Source organism: Sciurus vulgaris (genome assembly GCF_902686455.1).
Source record: "Sciurus vulgaris genome assembly, chromosome: 8".
Classification (NCBI taxonomy): domain Eukaryota; kingdom Metazoa; phylum Chordata; class Mammalia; order Rodentia; family Sciuridae; genus Sciurus; species Sciurus vulgaris.
Window position 1 is genome coordinate 89,592,998 of NC_136468.1, and position 19,896 is coordinate 89,612,893.

Here is a 19,896-nt window from a genome sequence, read left to right on the forward strand (position 1 = left end):
CTGTGGGCCTCACAGCAGCATGGAGGCGAGTCCCTCGGGCCCTCACATTTCTCCTGGGGACCGAGAACCTCTCTCCAGTCGGGGATCTCAGGCTTCTGTGTACCCTCAGAATGGATTCTCAGAGGACATGAGCTGCCTGTCCTCCCTCTGTTGCTGGCTGCCCCTGCAGCCTGGCCAGGCCTGCTTTTGCGGCCCCTGCCTGGACACCATCACCTGCTCCTTCTCTTGCAGTGGCTCATTGGCCTTCTGCAGACCTGGCTCAGACATGGTGCTCTCAGAGGCCAGCCTGACCTTCTTCACAAGGCTTCCTGGCACCCTCCTGGTCTCTTCTGAAACCTGCGCTTGTGTTCCTGGGTCGCTCCCTTGATTTGTGCTCGCGATTTTGATTGTTTGGCTTTTATCTCTTTCCCTGGTGAGCTGGGCCCCTCAGAAGGGAGCCCTCAGCTCCCTCCTTCGCTGCTCTCTGCCTGCATCTACTGTGGTGCTGGCCCTGGGAGAGCCTCGGACAGCTTTGCGGGAAGACTGACACATCCCCCGCAGGGAGACAGGGGAAAGCGAGGGAGGCTCTCCAGCTGCCTTGAAGGCATGAACCCTGTGCTGGGCTAACAGGTCTGTGCTCCGAGGTCTCTCACAGCAGTGGGGGGTCGAGGGGGTGTCGGGGGACAGGTCTGAGGTCAGCTGATGAGTGAGTGCAGAGGGTGCTGCCTGACTCTGGAAAGGCCCTAGTTTATTTGGCCAGATGTTCTTGGGAGTGTCTCATTGTCATCTTTGGGTCCCTGACCCTGGCCCGTGGCTGCAGAGCCTTCTTTGCACTTTGAAGATTTCCAACAAGTGCTTGGGGTGTGCCTTTTAAGGGACTTTTATACACCATGGAATTCGACTCCTGGCAGTCTCATTTTTAAGGGACTCTCTGAAGTGTGGTTGGGTTGCTTGTTTTTACTTTCTTTTTCCTGCCTCAGCTCACTGACTCGCCTGTTTCAGAGACAGCTAGACATCGACCCAGGCTGACTCACGGCCCAGCACTGATACTGAGCGTTTCTCCTTAGCAGTCCACAGGGTGTTGGGTGGCTGGGGGTGAGGCTTTGTGAGCGGGGCGTATTCTTTGCTTCTGCTCCTTCTGGGGCTGTCTCTGAGTGTTCTCAGTAGGAGAGGGACTGCAGGAATGGCGTATGATGTGACATCCCTCTGTGCAGGGAAGCTCCCAAACACAAGCTGGATTTCAGGGGCATGCTGGCGGATCCTGACCTCAGTTTCCGCGGCATTAACTGGTAACTATTGGTTTCAAATGAGAGATGGGAGTCCTCATCTCACCATGTGTGGGATGTGCCCTGTGGGGCTGTGTTTTGTAGGCAGTGAAGTTAAGGCTTGCCCAGAAAAATAACATGTTTTCCCTGCCTGGTGCTTGAGCTGTTTGCCCGGTGACTGGCTGATTGGCGGTTGGGGAAGAAAAGAGACATTGGTTAACTTGGGTGTCCGGAGGATTTTTTTGTGTGTTTGTATAAGTAGTTGTTTCTGTCTCTTTGGAAACAGTAGAGGACAGACAAGGAAATAACGATGATACTTAATGACCTGGATTCAAGGTCCATGGAGCATCTTACAAACATGAATTTGAAATTCTTATTCCAGTGATCCTACCTCTTTGAAGTACCAGAAATCCTTTGGTGTTGGTATGTCAGTGGTGCATAGGAAAATGGAGGTCTTTGGAAATAACTGGGACTATTGCTTTCTTAACTTGCATTGGACCATTTTACTCTGCTGTGCTCCCAGCCCAGGCACTTAGTGGAGAAGATAAATCAAAGCTGTAACCAATCAAGATTTTCTTTTAGCCTTGATGGAAAATGCTTTTCTGAGATTAAAAATACCTGACACCATGATGTGGTGTAAGGCAGAAGTCATGTTTTCATTAAATAAAATTTTGACTACTCCCAAGCGTTAAAAAACATAAAATCTATTAGCCTTTCCACACATATAGATCTTTCTGCAGTGGGAGGTGACCTGCTTTTAGGGACAGAGGTCTGGGATTATTCATCTTTAACTTCCCAGTGCCCTGGGTTAGGAAATGTTGCTATTACTGAGACGTCATCTCTCAAGAGGTTAAGATGAACAGTTTATTGATTATGCTCTGACTGCCTTTCCCCCCCCCCCCACTGTTAACTCACTCTTTGTGCCTTATTTAGAAATATTTCTAAATTAAATATGGCCTGAGACATTTGAGGAATAAAAGGTACAGGAAAAGAAAAGACTAGAAAGAGCAAGAATAGAATAAGCCTTAAGGCGATAAAAGGAAAATATTGTTTGCCAAAGAGAATGTAATAATAAAAGCAGATTTGATTTCTAAAAAGGAAGATTCATTGTCCATATTGGTCTCATTTTTAAGGACTCCCTGTTAGCCGGAAGCACCCACTGCTAGCAAGGTGTGAGGTTTCTCAGGTTAGCCGGAGCCTTCCTGGCCCTACCCTTTCCACCTCCCCGTGACAGCCACCGGGCTAGGACTGAGGGTCAGGGCAGCTGCTTACCAGTGGGAGGGTCTGTGGCAGTTCCGGAACAGCAGGAGGTAAACAGGTCTGTGCGACTCCAGCTCTGGCCCTTCCCAGCCCAGGACAGTGTGTCCCAGGCTCCTTGGTTTGCTCGGCTAGTGATAGCTAAGTGTTATCCCTGGCTCCAGTGACCTATTAAACCTATTAAACAACTGTGAAAAGTGAGTATTACTGTCATCATTTTTAAACAGGCCAACACTATGGAACGAGAAGCAAACAGACACATCTAGCCAGGCTCACGGGTTTGGCTGGTAGGATGCAGAGTCGGACACTGGAAGATAAGGATTGGGTGGATAATTGCTGGCCTATCAGAGCATCAGAGAAGGTCAGGATCTCTGGAGAGTCATTCAACATCTTTTGGGATCTTACATCTTTCTGCCTGGGCCATTAGGCACCTTGGCAATTTCACATGCTGCAAATGGACAGTATTGTAAGAATAGTAATCCACATTTATAACACTCCCAAATATCATCCCATTTGGTTCTTTCAACATTCCTGTGAATCAGATGATGCCAGTACTGTCCATTGTCTAAGAATGATAATGTTCAGAGAAGTTAAGTAACTTGCTCAAGATCACACAGCTGGTGAGCAAGGGAGCTGAGATTTAACTTGATTTAACTGTTGCATGTGTGGGTGTGGGTGTGGGTGTGAGGCTCCCACGTGTCTCCAGCATGAGGCCTGGTGCGTGACAGGTGCTCAGTGACTCTTTGAGGAAAGAGTGAGTGAATAAGACCAGTATCTTTTCCATCCTACCCCTATGCAGAGAGGTTAGCTGTTAGGTGAGTGACACTCTCCCCAGGCCACTCTCTGGGAAGCAGCTTGTGGACAAAGCCTCATGAAGAGTCCTTGAGACCCCCTCATCCAGTTTCACAGTTCCCCTGTGTGCATTCTGGGGCTAGTCTCTTCCCTTCCCTTCCATTCAGCCTTTCAAGAAGTCAGCTGGCCTCTCCAATGTCCCTTCTGGGGCTGCATGATGGGCTGTCTCCTTTTTTCTTTCTGCCTAGGAAGAATCCAGGTTCAGGGTATTTCCTAGGGTCTGACCTCTACCCCTGAACAAAGAGACCACATTCATGCCTAGCAAAGCTTCCTAGGTTTTGGAGAGCAAGGGCATTAAAAAAAAAAAAAAAAAATCCTCTTTTCTTTTCATGCTAGTTTGGAGTGTGGTCTCCAAAACGGTGCTGTTGTTTGGGGCTCCAAGCCCTGGGGGGATGGAGGAGAGAGGCTGAGGTTGTTTGTTAATAGCTTAGACCTTTGGATGAATTAGAGTCTGGTACTGTGTTCCCCTCTGGTGGGTGGGGGGACTCTAGGAAAAGGCCTTTTCTTTCCATCTCCCTTTCCAGGGTGTTTTACTGGAGGCTTTAGTTGAGTGGCTCTTTTGTTCAATAGGAACTTGAGAAAAGATACGGAAGGACTTTTCTAGTCCCTGGAAATGACCTAACAATCCTCAAAAACATGGCTTCTTTCCTTTAAAAATATAAGCCTACCAGTCCTTAACTGGGGTGAACCTTGTGTAGACAGGTGGACCCACATCTTCTTAGTCTGCCTCCTTGTGAGGTCAATATCCTCTTCATGTTCCGTGGAGAGCTAGGCAAGAGTAGTTTCGAGTCTTGACCGACTTCATGGGGGTGAAGTGATCTCTGTCAGGTATTTGAATGTTCATTCTGTATATCAAATATATATGTGGGAATATTAACTTCTCCATAAGAAAACTGAACCAGCTAGAAGAGAATTTATAAAATATATAAATATTATATACTTAAGCATATATGAACATTTATAATATTATATAATTATATGATATATTAAACTCATTGAGAAGTTGGTTAGGAGGCAGATGTTTCCCTAATAACTCTATGAACTGATGTTGACAGCAACCTTAAAACAGAATTAAGAAGCTTCTTGTGGTTTCTGTTTTAAGTAAAAAAGAGGAAGAAAGAAAGCATGCTCTATGTGATGAGTGACCCTCTCAGTAATGATACAAAGCAAACACGACAGTTGTCATGCCTGGCAAGGGCACCGTGCCTGGGGTGGGGGCAGTGGTTTTCTGCTCCTGTTAGCTCAGCGAGGCTCATAATGGAATGGTGAGTTATCAGGACAGTTGGAGCTGAAGGTGGCCAAACCAGATACCTTTATTTTAAAAGAAATCTACTCTAGTTTATACTAGCTCACTCATCTGTCTACCGGATAGAACCGGAAAGGGTTTGCTCATGCGTAGCTAAAATATTGGCAACAGATCCCAGCCTTTCCTCACACCAAGAGGGAATGACAATTTCACATGCTGTTTTGAATGTTCATAAAGTTTTAATTGGCATTGAATCTAGCCACATGCTAGGCTTAACTTTGCCTGAGTTTTTCAGAGCTTTTTGAAAAGTGTATCAAGAGGTAGGTAGGCATTTAGCTCTTTATTTTAATTTCCTCTCCTGTATGTTTGTATTGTTTCTCTCTTCCAATGGTCTTATGTGCCTTTTACGACCTGGCTTGGGCCCACAGGCAGTGGGTGCTCATATCCTTGTTATCCTCGCAAAAGTCACACTATTGTCCACAGGGTCAGGAGACTCCAGTGTTGCACAGGACCGCCCATTCTGTACCTGAGAGAGTATTCCATGTCCCTGCCCTGCTTGCTAAATGCCACTGATGACCGCCCCAGCAACAGTAACAACTCAAAATTGCCTTCACATATTTTTAAAACCTTGGCCATGGAAGGCAACAGTGCCCTTCTTTCAGAAATCAGACCAAAATATGCCTTTTGCAAATATTCATAAAGTGGACCTTGTTAGATGATTACAGAATCTTTGGATCACATGAGATTTTTGCCTTAACATGGCCTTTAAATGACCTGCTAGCACATCAAATGTTCAGGTGGTTGACATGTGAGGGAGGGTGTATTAAGAATGGATGGAGTCTTCAACTGCAGTCTTCTTCAGAACACAACCTGGCAATGCCTGACTTTCTGCTGGGGCCAAAGGCAAAAAGCATCCCTTTTGATAGAATTATCCTCAAGTATCTTTTAATCATAGATTGGTAATAGTCATTGATAGATTTAATAGTGAGATGAAATAGTCTTTTACTACCCCTGCCAAAAGGAGGAGCGGGGGTGGGGTGGGGGCATAATCACAGTCTCATATTTCACAGCTCAGATTTATGTACAGGAAGAAAACTTTTCAGATGTTTGGTTTATTATTTCAGCCCATACATCAGATGAACCAAACATATCTTGTTGCTGGAGATGCAAGGATACTTGTTTAGAATATAGAAAGAAACAGTTCTATCCCACAAATTTGCATGTGTGAAGAAGACCAAGATGAAAAAGTTGTGATTTCTCAGACTATCTTAAAATATTCATTTTAACTTAAAAATAGTTTAAAAATCAAACACACCTAAAACATATTCAACATTACCTGGAGGCAGAGTAGTCCTGTTTGAGAATGTGTTATGATACTAAAGAAGTAAGTTTTACTATTATAGTAAGAAGGACAAGGGGGAAAAACAAAAAAAAAAAAAAAAAAAAAGGAGTGCTTTCTCCTGGATTTCCTCTAAGGCAGGCTTCTTTTGACCCACATAAGTTTTGTATTTAATTTCTTTGCTATCATAGTTTTTCCTTCAGGACTTCCTGGGGCAGTTATTTTGCATAGCAATGGAGGACTCACTGGAAAGGTAAAGGTGACAATATCAACTTAAACCCTGATCACCTCCTGTTCCAGTTTTCATCCTTTCTTTTCCTTCTTTCTTTTTCCTGTAATGAGAGCAGGTAGAAAGGAAAAGAGGTTGCCCTCTTCCGGCATGTCCTCTGAGTTTGTGTTCAGTCTCCTTAGCAACAAGCCAAGCAATTGGGTTCCATTCAGCATTTCCTTTAAACCAGAGGATCTCTACGCTAATGTTTTGTTAACCACACACAGGCCAAGTATGCTTTTCTTAGAAATGGGATGTGTTCTGTAAATGTGAGGAAATACAGGAACAAGGACCTAAATGCACACACTCAGGAATAGACAGGCACAGTCGGGGACTTGCTCCATGTCACGCATCAAATGCCTGTGCTCAGCGAGTGTGATCTGAACTATTGAACCCACAGATAGGAAAGTTATAAGACAGGATTATGCAGAACAAAAGTTGAAATTAGCTTGTAACTTTGAAAAAAGACCTCATATATAAAGAAACATATGGAAAGCTTAAAAAAAAAAAAAGGAATCTAACATATGAAAACCCAATCCCGCTGGAATGCTTTCCCATATACAGCATAAACGCCACATATATAAAACCACAAGTCCCTGCAGAAGTCAGGGCAAGGATGTGAGCCCCCAGCACTTTTCTGGTAGGGCCTCCTTTGGGGAGTAAGACCCAGGTCAGTTTCCAGAGATGAAAGCTATTTGGAAATTCTTTCTTCTGGGAACCGTGGGCCCCGTGCAAAGAGAACTTTTGACAGTCCCTGCACATGATAGAGTATGTGACACAGTCCTAAAGAGGCCTCTGGTTCAGGTTGTAGGAGTCTGAGATTTGGGGATGCTAGGGTATGGAGAGTACTTCTGCAGACAGGGAGTCTCTGGTTTGAATGGACCAGTGTTATCCCTCTGCAGGGTTACGAGGAAAGCTCAGTACTTCAGCACTTCTGGGGCAGAGTGCTGGCTGTAAATTGCACAGGGGCACATCCCATTCGTACCAAATTCAGGTGAAATTTTCACATAGGAGGTATAGCCTCACTCTGGGTCTTGTTCCTTGTATAAATCTCTGGTTTGGAAACTTTGCAGCGTTCAGGCGTTTTGAGCTTGAGGGCTGAAATGTCACTTTTAAAGCAGGGTTAAAAAGGTCACACAGCTGCAAATAATAATAGCCCAATGAAATTCAGATTCTAACTGCAGCCCACTTCAAGAATAACACTGAAACAGGAAACAAGCCTACCCGATCTTTTTACCAGTAAAGCTAGTTAGAACACTACTGATAAAGTGGTGTGTGTGTGTGTGTGTGTGTGTGTGTGTGTGTAGACATAAAGAGACAGACACACAAAGAGAGAAACATACATAGCAAGACAAAGACATACAGAAGTAGACATTACAAAGAATTTTAGAGAAGATACAGCAAGATGAAGACAGAGGGAGACACAGAGAGATACAAAACTACACTCACAAAAGAATTTCTTTGCATGGACTGAAATGCAAGAGTGCTTATTTTTTTATTTAAAAGTTACAATATTCAGGTTTGAAAGATAAAAATATATTTGAAGTCCAAAGGGTTTTCTCTTCTTTGGCAATTAACTTCCATTAGTTGTCTCTTCGAATAACACTTCTTCCAATGGTCCTGTTTTACTACGTTGTTTTGCTACGATGGTCATCTGTTTTACAGATGAGGAAATAATAAAGAAAGTTATCATATCTCTCCCAAAGAAAGTCTTAGCTCCAAATTGAATACATAATTCCTTTCCAACAGTCAGCCAATGTGTGGGGAGTATCATCCTACATCCTTGCTGTGAAAGTAGAATTGGGCATCATATTTTATATGTGTATATACGTTTAAATTAATTAATTAATTTGTTTTGTGTGCTATGGATTGAAGCCAGAGCCTTGTGCATGCTAGGCAAGTGCTTTCCCACTGAGCTATGCCCTCAGCTCTCTTCGAATAAAATAGAAGTAGAGTGTGTTTTTTGGTGGATGTGTGTTAGGTTATTTTTGTGTGTAGTTCCTTGTCTCCCTGACCAATGCATTGAGAGAAATATTTGCTGTTTTCAGAAACACAAAGTGCAAACTGGTTATGCCCTTAACAATTTTAATTGATTAAATAATCTTTGTTTCCTGGAAGAAAGCATGTTTGATATGAAGTGTCATCCAGAGAGACTGACTCAGGCAGCTCCTATTTGTCAGCTGTCCCAGACACTTTAGGGAGGACCAGTTTCCTTCTCTGGGGCCCTTTTGGTGGTCTAGTAAGCTCAATAAAGTAGCAAAGGGTTGTTTCTCATGAATCCTGCCAAGGAGACTCACACCATATCCATTGCATGGCAATACTGACAAATGTTTTAACATCACTATTAAAATTCAAGCCCTTTTTTTCCCCACATCTAGAATGCATTCATAACAAGGTTAGTACTACCAGAGCTAATGAGAATATATCAATATTTTAGTGCTCACTGATACTTCAAAATTTGGTTAGAAGTTTTCCTAACTTTTGTTATTGGTAAGTGCACATGCCAGCTTTCAGACTGAAACAGTCTAAAAAGCCCATGTCATGGAATGACTGTCTGATGTTATTGGGGAAATTTGTACTATTCCACTTAGACTGGAGATTGATGTTAACTAAGGATTGGTTATGGCCACCTGTGATTTAGACAGGCAGGCATCCCTCATGGCTAACTACAGCAAACCAGGTGGGTCCAGTTGTGACCCTTAAATTTAAAATACATATTTCCAGTATTTCATGTAAAGTATCCACGTTTTCAGTACCATTTGCTCTTTGCAGTGTCTGCCTTTCCTGAAATCATAATTCCCAGTGTATCCCTACATGGCTGGCAGAGCATTTGAATGGATTCCATCAGCCATTGTGGATGATTTCCCATTTTAGACCAGGAATTTGTGGGGTCAAACCCTGAACAATGGAAGAGATTCTTGCTCACTTGAGTCCAGGGGAATCCAGTGGCAGTTGAGGGCTTGAATTATAAATCAAGCCTATCATCTCCTTGTCAGCTATGGAAATCTCTTTGTGCACGATTGAGTTTATTTTTAGAAATTTTTTTGTTGTTTTCCAAAACTTTGATGGAAAATAAGGCTCACAAACCCTTTGCTCTTGTTGAGCAAATGAATCTGAATTTGGAATTTGAGGAAAAAAAATTTAAAACATTTGTGTTATTTAAAAATTATTAAATGATGAGAGCATCTGCCACAATTATGACTATTTCTAACCAAAGCTATGGGGTATGTTTTTCAGATAGTTCTCTGTGAGGGTCATCCATGGCACACCATGAACAGACTGGACTTTGGTGGTTTCCATGTCTATGGCAACATTAATGGATTCAATTGATAATGAATTTTGATAATACATATTTCATGTGAGATTTGATGACAACTAGCTTCACCCCATTGTTTTCACTAAACACAACTCTGACTTTTTTCCATGAAGTCTGGGAACTTCAAAGGCCATAAGTTGGGACAGGTGGAATGAGTAGCCCACACAAGCTCTTGCCTCACTGAAAATTTGGGTTTTGAACCAAAGAAGTGAAGCATTAAAACAAAAAAACAAAAAACAAAACAAAAAAACAAAAAAACCCAGTGCCACGGGAGTAAGGAACAGGCAAGCTCTTTGGGGTGGTAATTACGATGATTCAGGGTTCATTATCCATTCCACAAATATTTATTGAACGCCTACTATGGAAGCTTTATGCAGTGGTGCCCAGGGTATGGTGATTGCCAAGTAAAACTTGGTTTATTAAAAAATCCCAGCTAGTAAAACAACTGAATGGGAAATGAGAAGATGAGGCCTGACTTCTGAGGACCAAATGTGGAACAACCTGGCAAAAATCATGTCTGAGTAATTTGCCCCCACTTGATGGATGATAAAAGAATCTATGCAGGGCTTTAGGAGGAGTCTGTTTGAGGGAATAATTATTGCAATATGTGCTAGAAAAGAACCATAATAATAGACCATAAAAAGTAAACCGTGGCTCTTGACTATTACAGCAGACCAGATCATAACTGGTTGACAAAAGTAATGAAGCCCACAGGGTAGAGTGGCACCATTCAGTGAAACTATTGCAAACACCTACACAGAAAGGAAGTAGCAAGGGAGTGCTGTTTGCAGAGACTAAATGTGGGAACTGCAGAGCTTCAAAATAAAGCAGTTGAGGTTTATATATCACCATAGACACACCCGCTCACCTCAGACCTCATTCACTTAGTTTATATCAGCAGCTGCCATTTTACCTAGCACTTGTATTCCAGTATTATGTTGCTGAAACATACTGGTCCATATTTATTGCTTAGCATGTAATAAATTGATACAGATTCCTTTATGTTTAGAAGGTAAATAATAAAATGACCATACTCACCCAGGAGAACCTATTGATGACTAAACTCTATACACGATCTGAAGACAGACTGTATATTTCTCCAGTGGTGCTTCCTGTGGAAGAGTTCTTCTCCTGACCCAGCTCAGTGGATATCAATTCCATTGTTCATAATGTCCACATTGTGAAGGTGCCATGAGATGAGTTCATCTACATGGCTGAGCCTTGTTAGGTCACCAGGCACCAGCATCAGAGTATAATTCCAAGGTATTTGCTGGGACTCATAGACAAAGTGTAATCAATAATTAAGATGGGTTGCCAATACTGATATTAAACAGAGTTGCTAGGTATTAGCTTGATAGGCCTGAGTTTATGGGGAAGGTCAGCATTTGGGTGGGTCCAGGTTTGGGATACAGTTGTGCCTTTAGTGGAAAACCGCTTTCTCCTTATCCTTAAGTGCCTGAGCTTGGTCAGTTCTTCCCTCACTTTGACTTATTAATGAATCTCTTTCAACTTTCAGCAGGAGCACTTCCAGTCTTGACCACTTCTGTTGCATGAATATTAATTTAATTATGATCATTAATTACTACGTTCAGATGTTGGCCATAAATGTAGGCATTTAGAACTTTCCCATCTCACTGTCATGTAATATGGTACATGAGGTAAAAGGGGCATTCCCTCAAAGAAAGTGCTTTGTGGTATCCCAGAAAGATTCATCAAGGCAAATAAGGGAATAGTTTATAATTTTATAAATAGGGAATGATTAATATTAGAGCGAGGATTCAGTAACACCTGTCCAAAACCTCTCCCACACCTAAGCACGTACACATTTAGATACTCAGCTCTTTCTCTGTAATTAAAAATGACTTACATGCCCCCAACCAGGCAGTAAGACTCAAGAATAAGAGAAATGAAGATTAATGTTGAAACCCCTTTTATAAGGAAGGGGTATTGAGGCACGAAACAGTTAAATGATCTGGCAGTAGTCAAGCAGACAGACAGGAAAGTTCCAGGAAGGCATTTTTAAAGTTTTACTAGAAAAGCATGATATATTTAGTTAGTGTATAACCCAGTTACTCTGTTTATTCTACCTTCGATCAAAATCATTTTCTCAACTTTAAAGTCACTCTTCGAGACTCTGAAGGAAGTTGTCAGCATTGTAGCAGGGAGGAGGGAGCCTTTGTGATCAGTGATGGCAAGATCAAATGGATAATGAGACGTGAAAAGTTGATTTAATTGCTCGTGACTTTCCTCACACAAGGGCAGGTAGAAAGATCCCCAACGTATTTGTGTTCTTTTTTTCTTTTTTTTCTTTTTTGATACAGTGGTGTGACTCCCTTTCATAAAGACTTATCATAGATATTATGGAGAACTAGAGCAGAGGAGTTGGAAGGGTTCAAATAATAAGAAATGATAACTATTTTAGGAGATGTAAATGCTAATTGTCCTTATTTGATCACTGCATCTTACATGCACACTATTGAATCATCATGCTATACCCTATTAATATACATAATTATTATATGTTAACTTTTTAAATTAAAAAATTAACTCCTTATAATAAGCAATACATATGTGTATATAGAATATAGCAAAAGAACTTATATAATTATGCTTAACACAGAAAATCTGTAAAATTATGGTAATCACTGAATTAATGGTCACCAATAGCAAGCCATTCCAAACAAACAGTGAAAGGACATTGCTCTGTGAAGACTGTATGGGAATGATGAAACATAGTTTAAAGTGTTTACATCTTTAAATTTTTAAATATCTTACTAACAGTGTTACCTAAGGCAAGTCTTCTCTCTTTGGGTTTTAGAAAAGCAAAAGTATGCACATATTTTCCCTAAAGAATACACATCAGGGCTGGGGAGATAGCTCAGCTGGTAGAGTGCTTGCCTTGCAAGCACAACGCCCTGAGTTCGATTCCCAGTACCGCAAAAAAAAAAAAAAAAAAAAAGGATACACATCAAATACATTAGTGTTTGGAGGGAGAGGTGACAATATAAGCAGAGCTCCCTCTTCCACCGGTGAAGAGGCCTTGGGAGCCCCTTTGGAATCACTCACAAGTAGCATTTATTTTTATTTTTACTGGAGATTAACCTCAGGGACACTTCACCACTGAGTTAAATCCCAGCCCGTTTTGTGTTTTGTTTTAAGATAAGGTCTTACTAAGTTCCTTAGGGTCTCACTAAGTTGCTGAGAATGGCCTTGAACTTGTGATCCTCTTTTCTCAGCCTCCTGAGCTGCGAGGATTATAGGCATGCACCACTGAGCCTGGCTGTGTTAATTTTTTTTTTTTTTTTTTTTACAGACAGGGTCTTTCTAAATCACCCAAGCTGACCTTGAACTTGCAGTCTTCCTGCCTTAGCCTCCTGAATAGCTGGTATTATAAGTATGCACCACTGCACAAGTAGCATTTTAAAGATGCATATTGCTTCCTGTGCACAGAGTAAAAGCAATAGGTTCTAATTCAGTAATACAGTTTGTAACACTAACTGCACATGTAACTTTTGTACATTTAATTCTAAAATTGGTAAAAAAAAAATTGTACAATTTAGAAAACTACTTAAATTGTGTAACTTAAATTTGCATACCACCTCCTACGAGTTTTTATAAAAATCATGTTGCTCTGTGGATTGTTAACCATAAAACCTGTACTTCCATTGGTCATTGGTTTTGGGGAGAATTTGAGGTAATTTTGACTACACACAATTTTTGCCTAAGGAAAACACTTAGGGCTGAAATTTTACCTAAGAAAAGATTATAGTATTGTTTAACATATTTCTGAATATAAGATTTTTCTTCTTAAAATTACTTCATTCCAGCTTATTTATCTAGATCAGTAAGGCAGCAGGTTCAGTCCTGTATTAATTTCCTTTCAGCTTTGAAAACTAAATTAGCAAAATATCTGGGGTAACTTTGCTGACTTCTGTTTACTTCTCCTTTCCTACAACATGGGTAATTTTTGTTGTGGCTTCCATCAAACACCTGAGATGAAAGGGAATTGAGGACCATGGTTCACCACCAGAACAATTTGATACACTGATTCCAGGGTTACTTTTGCAGCGGTTGTCAACATTGAAGCTTGTTGAGGCGGTCATGGGTATGGTTCAGGGTTGGCCCTCCTCAGACTGAGGTCTGATTGTCCTAGTGGGCTGTCATCTCTCCTGGTGTCCTGAGTAGTCAATCCAGCAGCATTCAGCAGGACTGAGGCAGAATGGATGTGCCCTTTGTCTCAGAATCTTCCTGCACAGTTGGGTCTTACCTGGTGGTAACACCCACAGGTAGTTTTCCATAGGCAGGATTTCGGCTACTTCTTTATGGCATTTTTTTCCATTATGTACTTAAGAAGGCACAACAGGAACTCAGTCTGGGGGAGCCAACGAACTTCAGCAAAGCAGGATCTATGTTCATTCATGTCAATGTTCGCCTCGTTGAATTTGGGAATCAGTGTAGAAAGTGGGGCTCGGAGTGATTGTCTTTCTCATGAGTCTCAGGCAGAAGCAGGAGATATTCATGAATTTCTGTTTTCCTTCCTCCCTCTCCCTCTGACCCTTCAGATTTATGAGGAATCCAAGATGAATTTGGAGCAGGAGAGGCCGTTTGTCTGCAGTGCCCCAGGCTGCTCCCAGGTGAGTGTGCAGATCCTCAGTGTTCTGGCTTGAAGCAAAAGCACCTGCCTTCTGACAGGAAAGCAGCTCTCAGGTGGCAACTATGCCTGCCCTGAGCTTTCCTGCTTTTCCAAGATACTGTCAAAGTCTGCCTCTCGTTATCACCACCACCACCATCATCATCTTCACCATCACGATATTCCTCCTTGAATAGTTTGCAATACTGCTCTCTTAGCCTCTGAAGTACAGCAGCATTGAACATTGCAGCCTGCCCATTAGATATGAAGGGCCATCATTTCAGAAAGGGAGAAGGAGGTGCTTACTTTTCCAGGAGCCACTTGAATATTATCTGGGCCTCCGGATGACTGGTGAAATACCTCACCAGCTTAAATTCTGTGTTGTTTTGTTTCCCCTGTTGAGTAAAGAAACCCTCTATAATTCTTTTAGAACCTATGGTTTCCTCGTGTATCTAAATCTCAAGAAGCAAAGATTCCTGCTGTGCTAAATGGAATCTTATGGCTTCTGATGACTCTCATTAAGCAGAAATGGTGTGGCAATCAGATGAGATACTGCTTGGGGATTATCATAGGGCCCGCACAGAATAATTGCTTAGTTAACATCCCATCTCGTTACCATGACTGCTACTTGGACTATTACACAGCAACCTATCTTTTTGAAAGAAATTAGAAATGTCCATTACCTAAAGTCAGGGTTTTCGTTTCCTCTTTGGAACTTAGTAGTGACTTTTCCTACTTTTGACCACCAGGTCTTCGTTCTAATCATTTCTGTGTGTGGGAAATGACCACACCTGCTTGCTTTCATGTTGAGATCTTCATTTTATGGGCTATAGCATAGGTTTAGAACTCAGAGCCTAGGCATCTTCCTAAGGTGGTTGTTCGTCACACCCCTTCCCTAAACTACCCAGAGGTTTCATGGGAACCAAGCCATACCCGCTGCCTATCTATGTGACGGGGTTGGCAGTACTGGGTGGAGCAGTGCCTAGGAGAGCTGTTGCCCATTGAGGGCCTTCCTTAATTATGTTCCCAAGGAATTTGTGGAGATTTTGGGGAGCCTTCTGGAGGGAAGAAACCAGAGAAACACAAGATGTGTCTGTTGTTATGAGTTGGTATTATCAGCTGTGAACTGAGCAATCAGTCTTATGCTCAGGTTCTGGAAGTTTCACCAGGGGATTTTGTGTCAATGTTTATTTCCAACTTGTAAATAAGGAAGCAGTAGAGAAAATTATTTTGATGCAAACTGCTTTTGAAGGTCATTCTGAAATAGGAAGCACTAGGAAAACACAGATAGGTTGATAAGTAACTGGGGAAAATCCTTCTAGACCAGGACTCTCCATGGTGAGTGTAAAATGTCTTCTTACTAACTAGGTAGAAACTTAATCCCTACCTAAGGTGAAACTGATTCTCAGTGTTTATTGTTGTTGTTGTTGTATTAAACTGGAAGTCTTGACAGTCAAAGGAAATCAGATAATTTGATCAGTTTGCTTTGGGTGTGACAGTGAGACATTAAGTTTTATTCAACTCACTCAATACCTTTTTGGGGAGCCTAGGATATGCCAGGCACTCTGGTGGCCCTGGGGAAAGAGAACTGCATAAGACACATGTGTCCCTGTCCTCACAGAGCTTCTAATCTAGGCATCAAATCTGTAACCACATGATCCAGTTACTCAATTTGCAGTTTTGCATGAATAAGGACCATGGGCCACCCTGAAGCATAAATCAGGGGGATCGATTTTACTTGGGGAGGTAAATGGAAAGCTCCTCTAGAGAGAGGTATTTACTACAAGGGATCAACAGGAACCTAGTAAAGGCAAAAGAGAATTGGGGGCAAGTTGGGATTCCTAGTAATGCCCAGGGTTTTGAACGACCATCTGATAATTAGATAAGTCAGGGAGAAGAGAGCTACACCTAAGTCCTTGAAGTATATGGCAGAATTTCCCAACCTTAACCCTTTTAATATTTAGGGCTGAATAATTCTTTGATGTAGGGCTTTCCTGTGCATCTTAAGATGTTTAGCAGCATCCCTGACCTGTATCCACTGGCTCCCAGTCTTTCTCCACCATTGTGACAACTTCAGACATTGAGACATTGCCAGATGGCCCCTGGTGGGTGCAGAGCTATCCCTGGTTGAGAGTGACAGTGTATGGTTTGCATTTTAGCTTTAGTCTTGCTTCTTTATCTTTCTGGCTTTAACCTGCCTTCTCTTTTGGGTCCACCTCTTCTCATTGATGCTGTCCCACTGTTTTATGAATTGCTCTACGCTGTCTTTCCTCCTTTTGGGAGTCAGGCGGGGTATAAATAAATCAATGCCACAGATGTGTGGTCACTGGTGTCAGATGCTGCTAGAGCTGGGACAGTTAGAGAACCCAGCAGGGACTGTTGCATTTGGCAGATAGGTGCTCAATGCCGACCCAGGAGAAGAGAGAGGCGGAGGCCAGATGGAAGGATTAATGAGGGAGTGGGCGGTGAGGAAGTGGAGGTGGCAAACATAGAGGACTCTTTCAGGAGCACCAGGCAATGACGGGAAGCAGTGTGATATAATGGTAGCCTGAGAGGGAGGTAGCTTTTTTAAAATTAAAGGATAGCCAAGCTGGATTTAGTCAAGGGCAAGAAACCAGTGAGAGAGAAGGAGGGGGCATGCTGACCATCCCCAGGTCTGGGTGTAGAGGAACCCAAGGGGGAGTGGGCATGCTCTGAGCCAACAGGGGATGAAGGAGAATCCATGAAGTCTCATGCAAATTCTGGGAAGTGACAGTAAAAGTTGAATGGGGTCCATTTTTAAATTTAATTTTTTGGGGAAGGGATTTTTGGGGATGGAACCCAGGGTCTCAAGTGTGCTAGGCAAGCTCTACCATGGATCCACCTCCCCCAGCGCTTACACGGGCTCTATGAATGACCTTGAACATCTTGGTGAAGGAGCAGGTCATTTCCTTGACCATGCTGAGTGGACTGAGTAAAAACTTGGATAAATGTGGGAAATAAAGATTTTCAAAGTTTCTTGATTTCAGAGGACAATTCCAAGCCTCCCTCCCCATTTGACGCATTTAAGACTCAATGTCCCCATTTACTGTGGAAGCATTTCTTTTGTTCTTGACAAGCTCTTATAACAATATGCCCATCTTTCAATGGAGGAGGAGTTAAGAGTTAAGAAAATGTCCTTGTCACCCAGTGTCTCCTGGTGGAATCTTAGGAACTCACAGCCAGGCTAATTTTTTTCACATTTTCACATTTCATGGCCTGGGATCCTGCAGGGAGGAGAGTGCAGGCTGGGACTGGAAAGAGGTGGAAGGATTTTTCTCCCCTTTTCTCCGAGGAAAGAAACTTGGCTTTATTAGGCTTGGCCTGCGATACCTATGAGATCTTTTCAGTTACAGATCCTTAGACATTTTCTTAGAAGTGAAGAGGGACACACTTCTCTTGTTCTTTGGAATCTCACAGAGTTCATTAATTTCACTCTTTGCCCTCTGTATGAACCATGTTTCGAGTAACTCTCAACTCTGTATCTGTTGCAGACTGTACACTCTGATTATTTACAATTTGCTGCTATTCTCCTACCTAATCTTAAAAAATTACAGTTGTCCCATTTTGAAGGTAATTATAGTTGATATGAGCTAGTATGGGAATTATTAATGAGTAGTCTAACATCCTACATTAAGCTATTATTTTACAGTTGAAAATGGCTTATCAATATGAACAGAGGGATATTACCATGTCACATGTTGATTATATATTTCATGAAAATAATGTTTTTGATAGGGAGACTAAGAGGTGTAGCCCCTATCTCTAAGTCACACATGGTAGTGTTACATATTTAGTGCAATCATTATATGGTGTTGTAAAGACCAAGAGAAGAGATGAACCAGAAGCAAAGAAATATCATGTCACGTAAGGCAAACTTCAGCGTATTTAGAAATCTGCCATAATTGCCATGATTTCAAATTCCATACTCTCCAATTTATATGACAGAAATGAGAAGTAAATAATGGTTGTTTGTGCAAAGAATAACTTCTAGAATATTTCATAGCCTTTGATTCAGTGAATTCCCTTGTCTCATGAGTACAAATCTGTACTCTTTTTCTCTATAGTATACAAAGGTAATTGAAATGTTTATTGTCTATTTTGAGGAACAAGGAAGCTCTGAATGGATTTTTTAAAAATTACCAAAAACATGGAAATGTTCAACAGAATTTATTGTCTTTTTATTTGACTTTGTTAAAGCAGATACTCTGTTAAGTTCAATTATTGCAACATACCAATCTAAGTCAGGCTAGGCTAGGATCTGTTACAATAACAAAATTACCCCAAAGCTTCTATGGCTTAAAACAACAAAAACTTATTTCTCTTACCCAAGGATACATTTCTAGTACAGATTGGCAGGAGCTCTTCAAAATCCTTTAGAAATCAGAAATATTTTTCATAACCATTCAAAGATTTAGAATTTTTGAGTGACTATTTCCACTATTGCAAGTCACCATGATACACCATGAAAATGGTAAGGGGAATGACAGAGGATCTTATACCAGTAATTCCATTCTTGCCTCTGGGTGACAAGTCATTTCCATTCATGATTCAGTGGGCAGAGCTAGTCATGTGATTCTACTCAACACGATAGGGCCAGAAAATTTAGTCTCACCTCATAACCAGAAATCAGATAGCCAAAAATATTTTGGAGCAGCATTTTTTTTTTTTTTTTTGGTGTAGGGGGGGTTAAAACACATATTTTTTATTCTTTTTATTTATACATGACAATAGAGTATATTTTGACATATTTATACAAACATGAAGTATATCTTATTCTAATTAGGATTGAAGTCTTGTGGATATGGAGATTCACTGTTGGGAGCAGCATTTTTGACAATAATAATCTCACTCTCTGAAAATTTAAAATAAATAAGCATTTACTATGCAGAGAATAGAATGCTAAAAATAAGCTGTCATGTTACTATAAAATTGTAGGTATAATTATAAAAAAACCCAGATAATGGATGGATCAGGTCTTCGTAAACAGAAACATACTATACAAATGTCATGGTGTACGTTTGTAGTATATATGTCAAGCATGGCATATAATTCTTCCCCCAAGTCTGACATGAATCAAAATTCTTTTCTATGTCATGCATTTCTCCTACTTTGGGTTAATCTATAGATAAATGTCTAGCATGCTTGTCATGCCTTAGACTTAATTTTACACTATTATGTAAAACAGTAACCACTACAGAAAAGTTCCATATGGTTTTGCAAAATTCCAGTTCTACACGGATCTAAATCTACTTTCTTATTTTGAACATGGTCTTCTTATGTACTGCAAGAAGAAATGGGAAATTTTTAATTTTGTCATGCTGCCATTATTAGTTATCTTTTGTGACCATAGTAAACATTCATTTCAATACTATTTTTTTTTAAAAGGAGCTGCCAGCCTCAGGCAGATGTTAGGGTATGGCACAGTTTTGGTATATACATATTTATGATTTTAATGCCCCCAGTAGTGCTCATTTACCTCTTTCTGCTTTATCCTTTAGCTATACACTAAGTTTAAAGTCTGCTCTCAGATGGAAACCTCTAGTTCCTAAAGAAAAATGTAATGTACTAATTAGTCAGTGCAGTTGGTTAGATCCAGGGATTATCTAAGAACTTTTTAAAAGTTCCCATGGAAGGTGTGGGGAGTCAGAGAATGATTGATGGCAAAGATCCCCTACTCATTATCAGCATTCAGCCAGATTCTGCAACACAGTTAACCCTTTGGT

General features: G+C 41.2%; 1 protein-coding gene across 7 annotated transcripts in view; it reads left to right on the forward strand.

Annotated features, from left to right (window-relative positions):
- CREB5 (cAMP responsive element binding protein 5) overlaps positions 1-19,896 on the forward strand; it is a 392,310-nt gene that overhangs the window by 59,434 nt on the left and 312,980 nt on the right. For all 7 annotated transcript variants that reach the window (XM_079152559.1, XM_079152564.1, XM_079152560.1 and 4 more), the window contains one exon: positions 14,085-14,156. In XM_079152559.1, the coding sequence (XP_079008685.1) occupies positions 14,085-14,156 (72 nt within the window). The remainder of the gene's footprint in view (positions 1-14,084; positions 14,157-19,896) is intronic.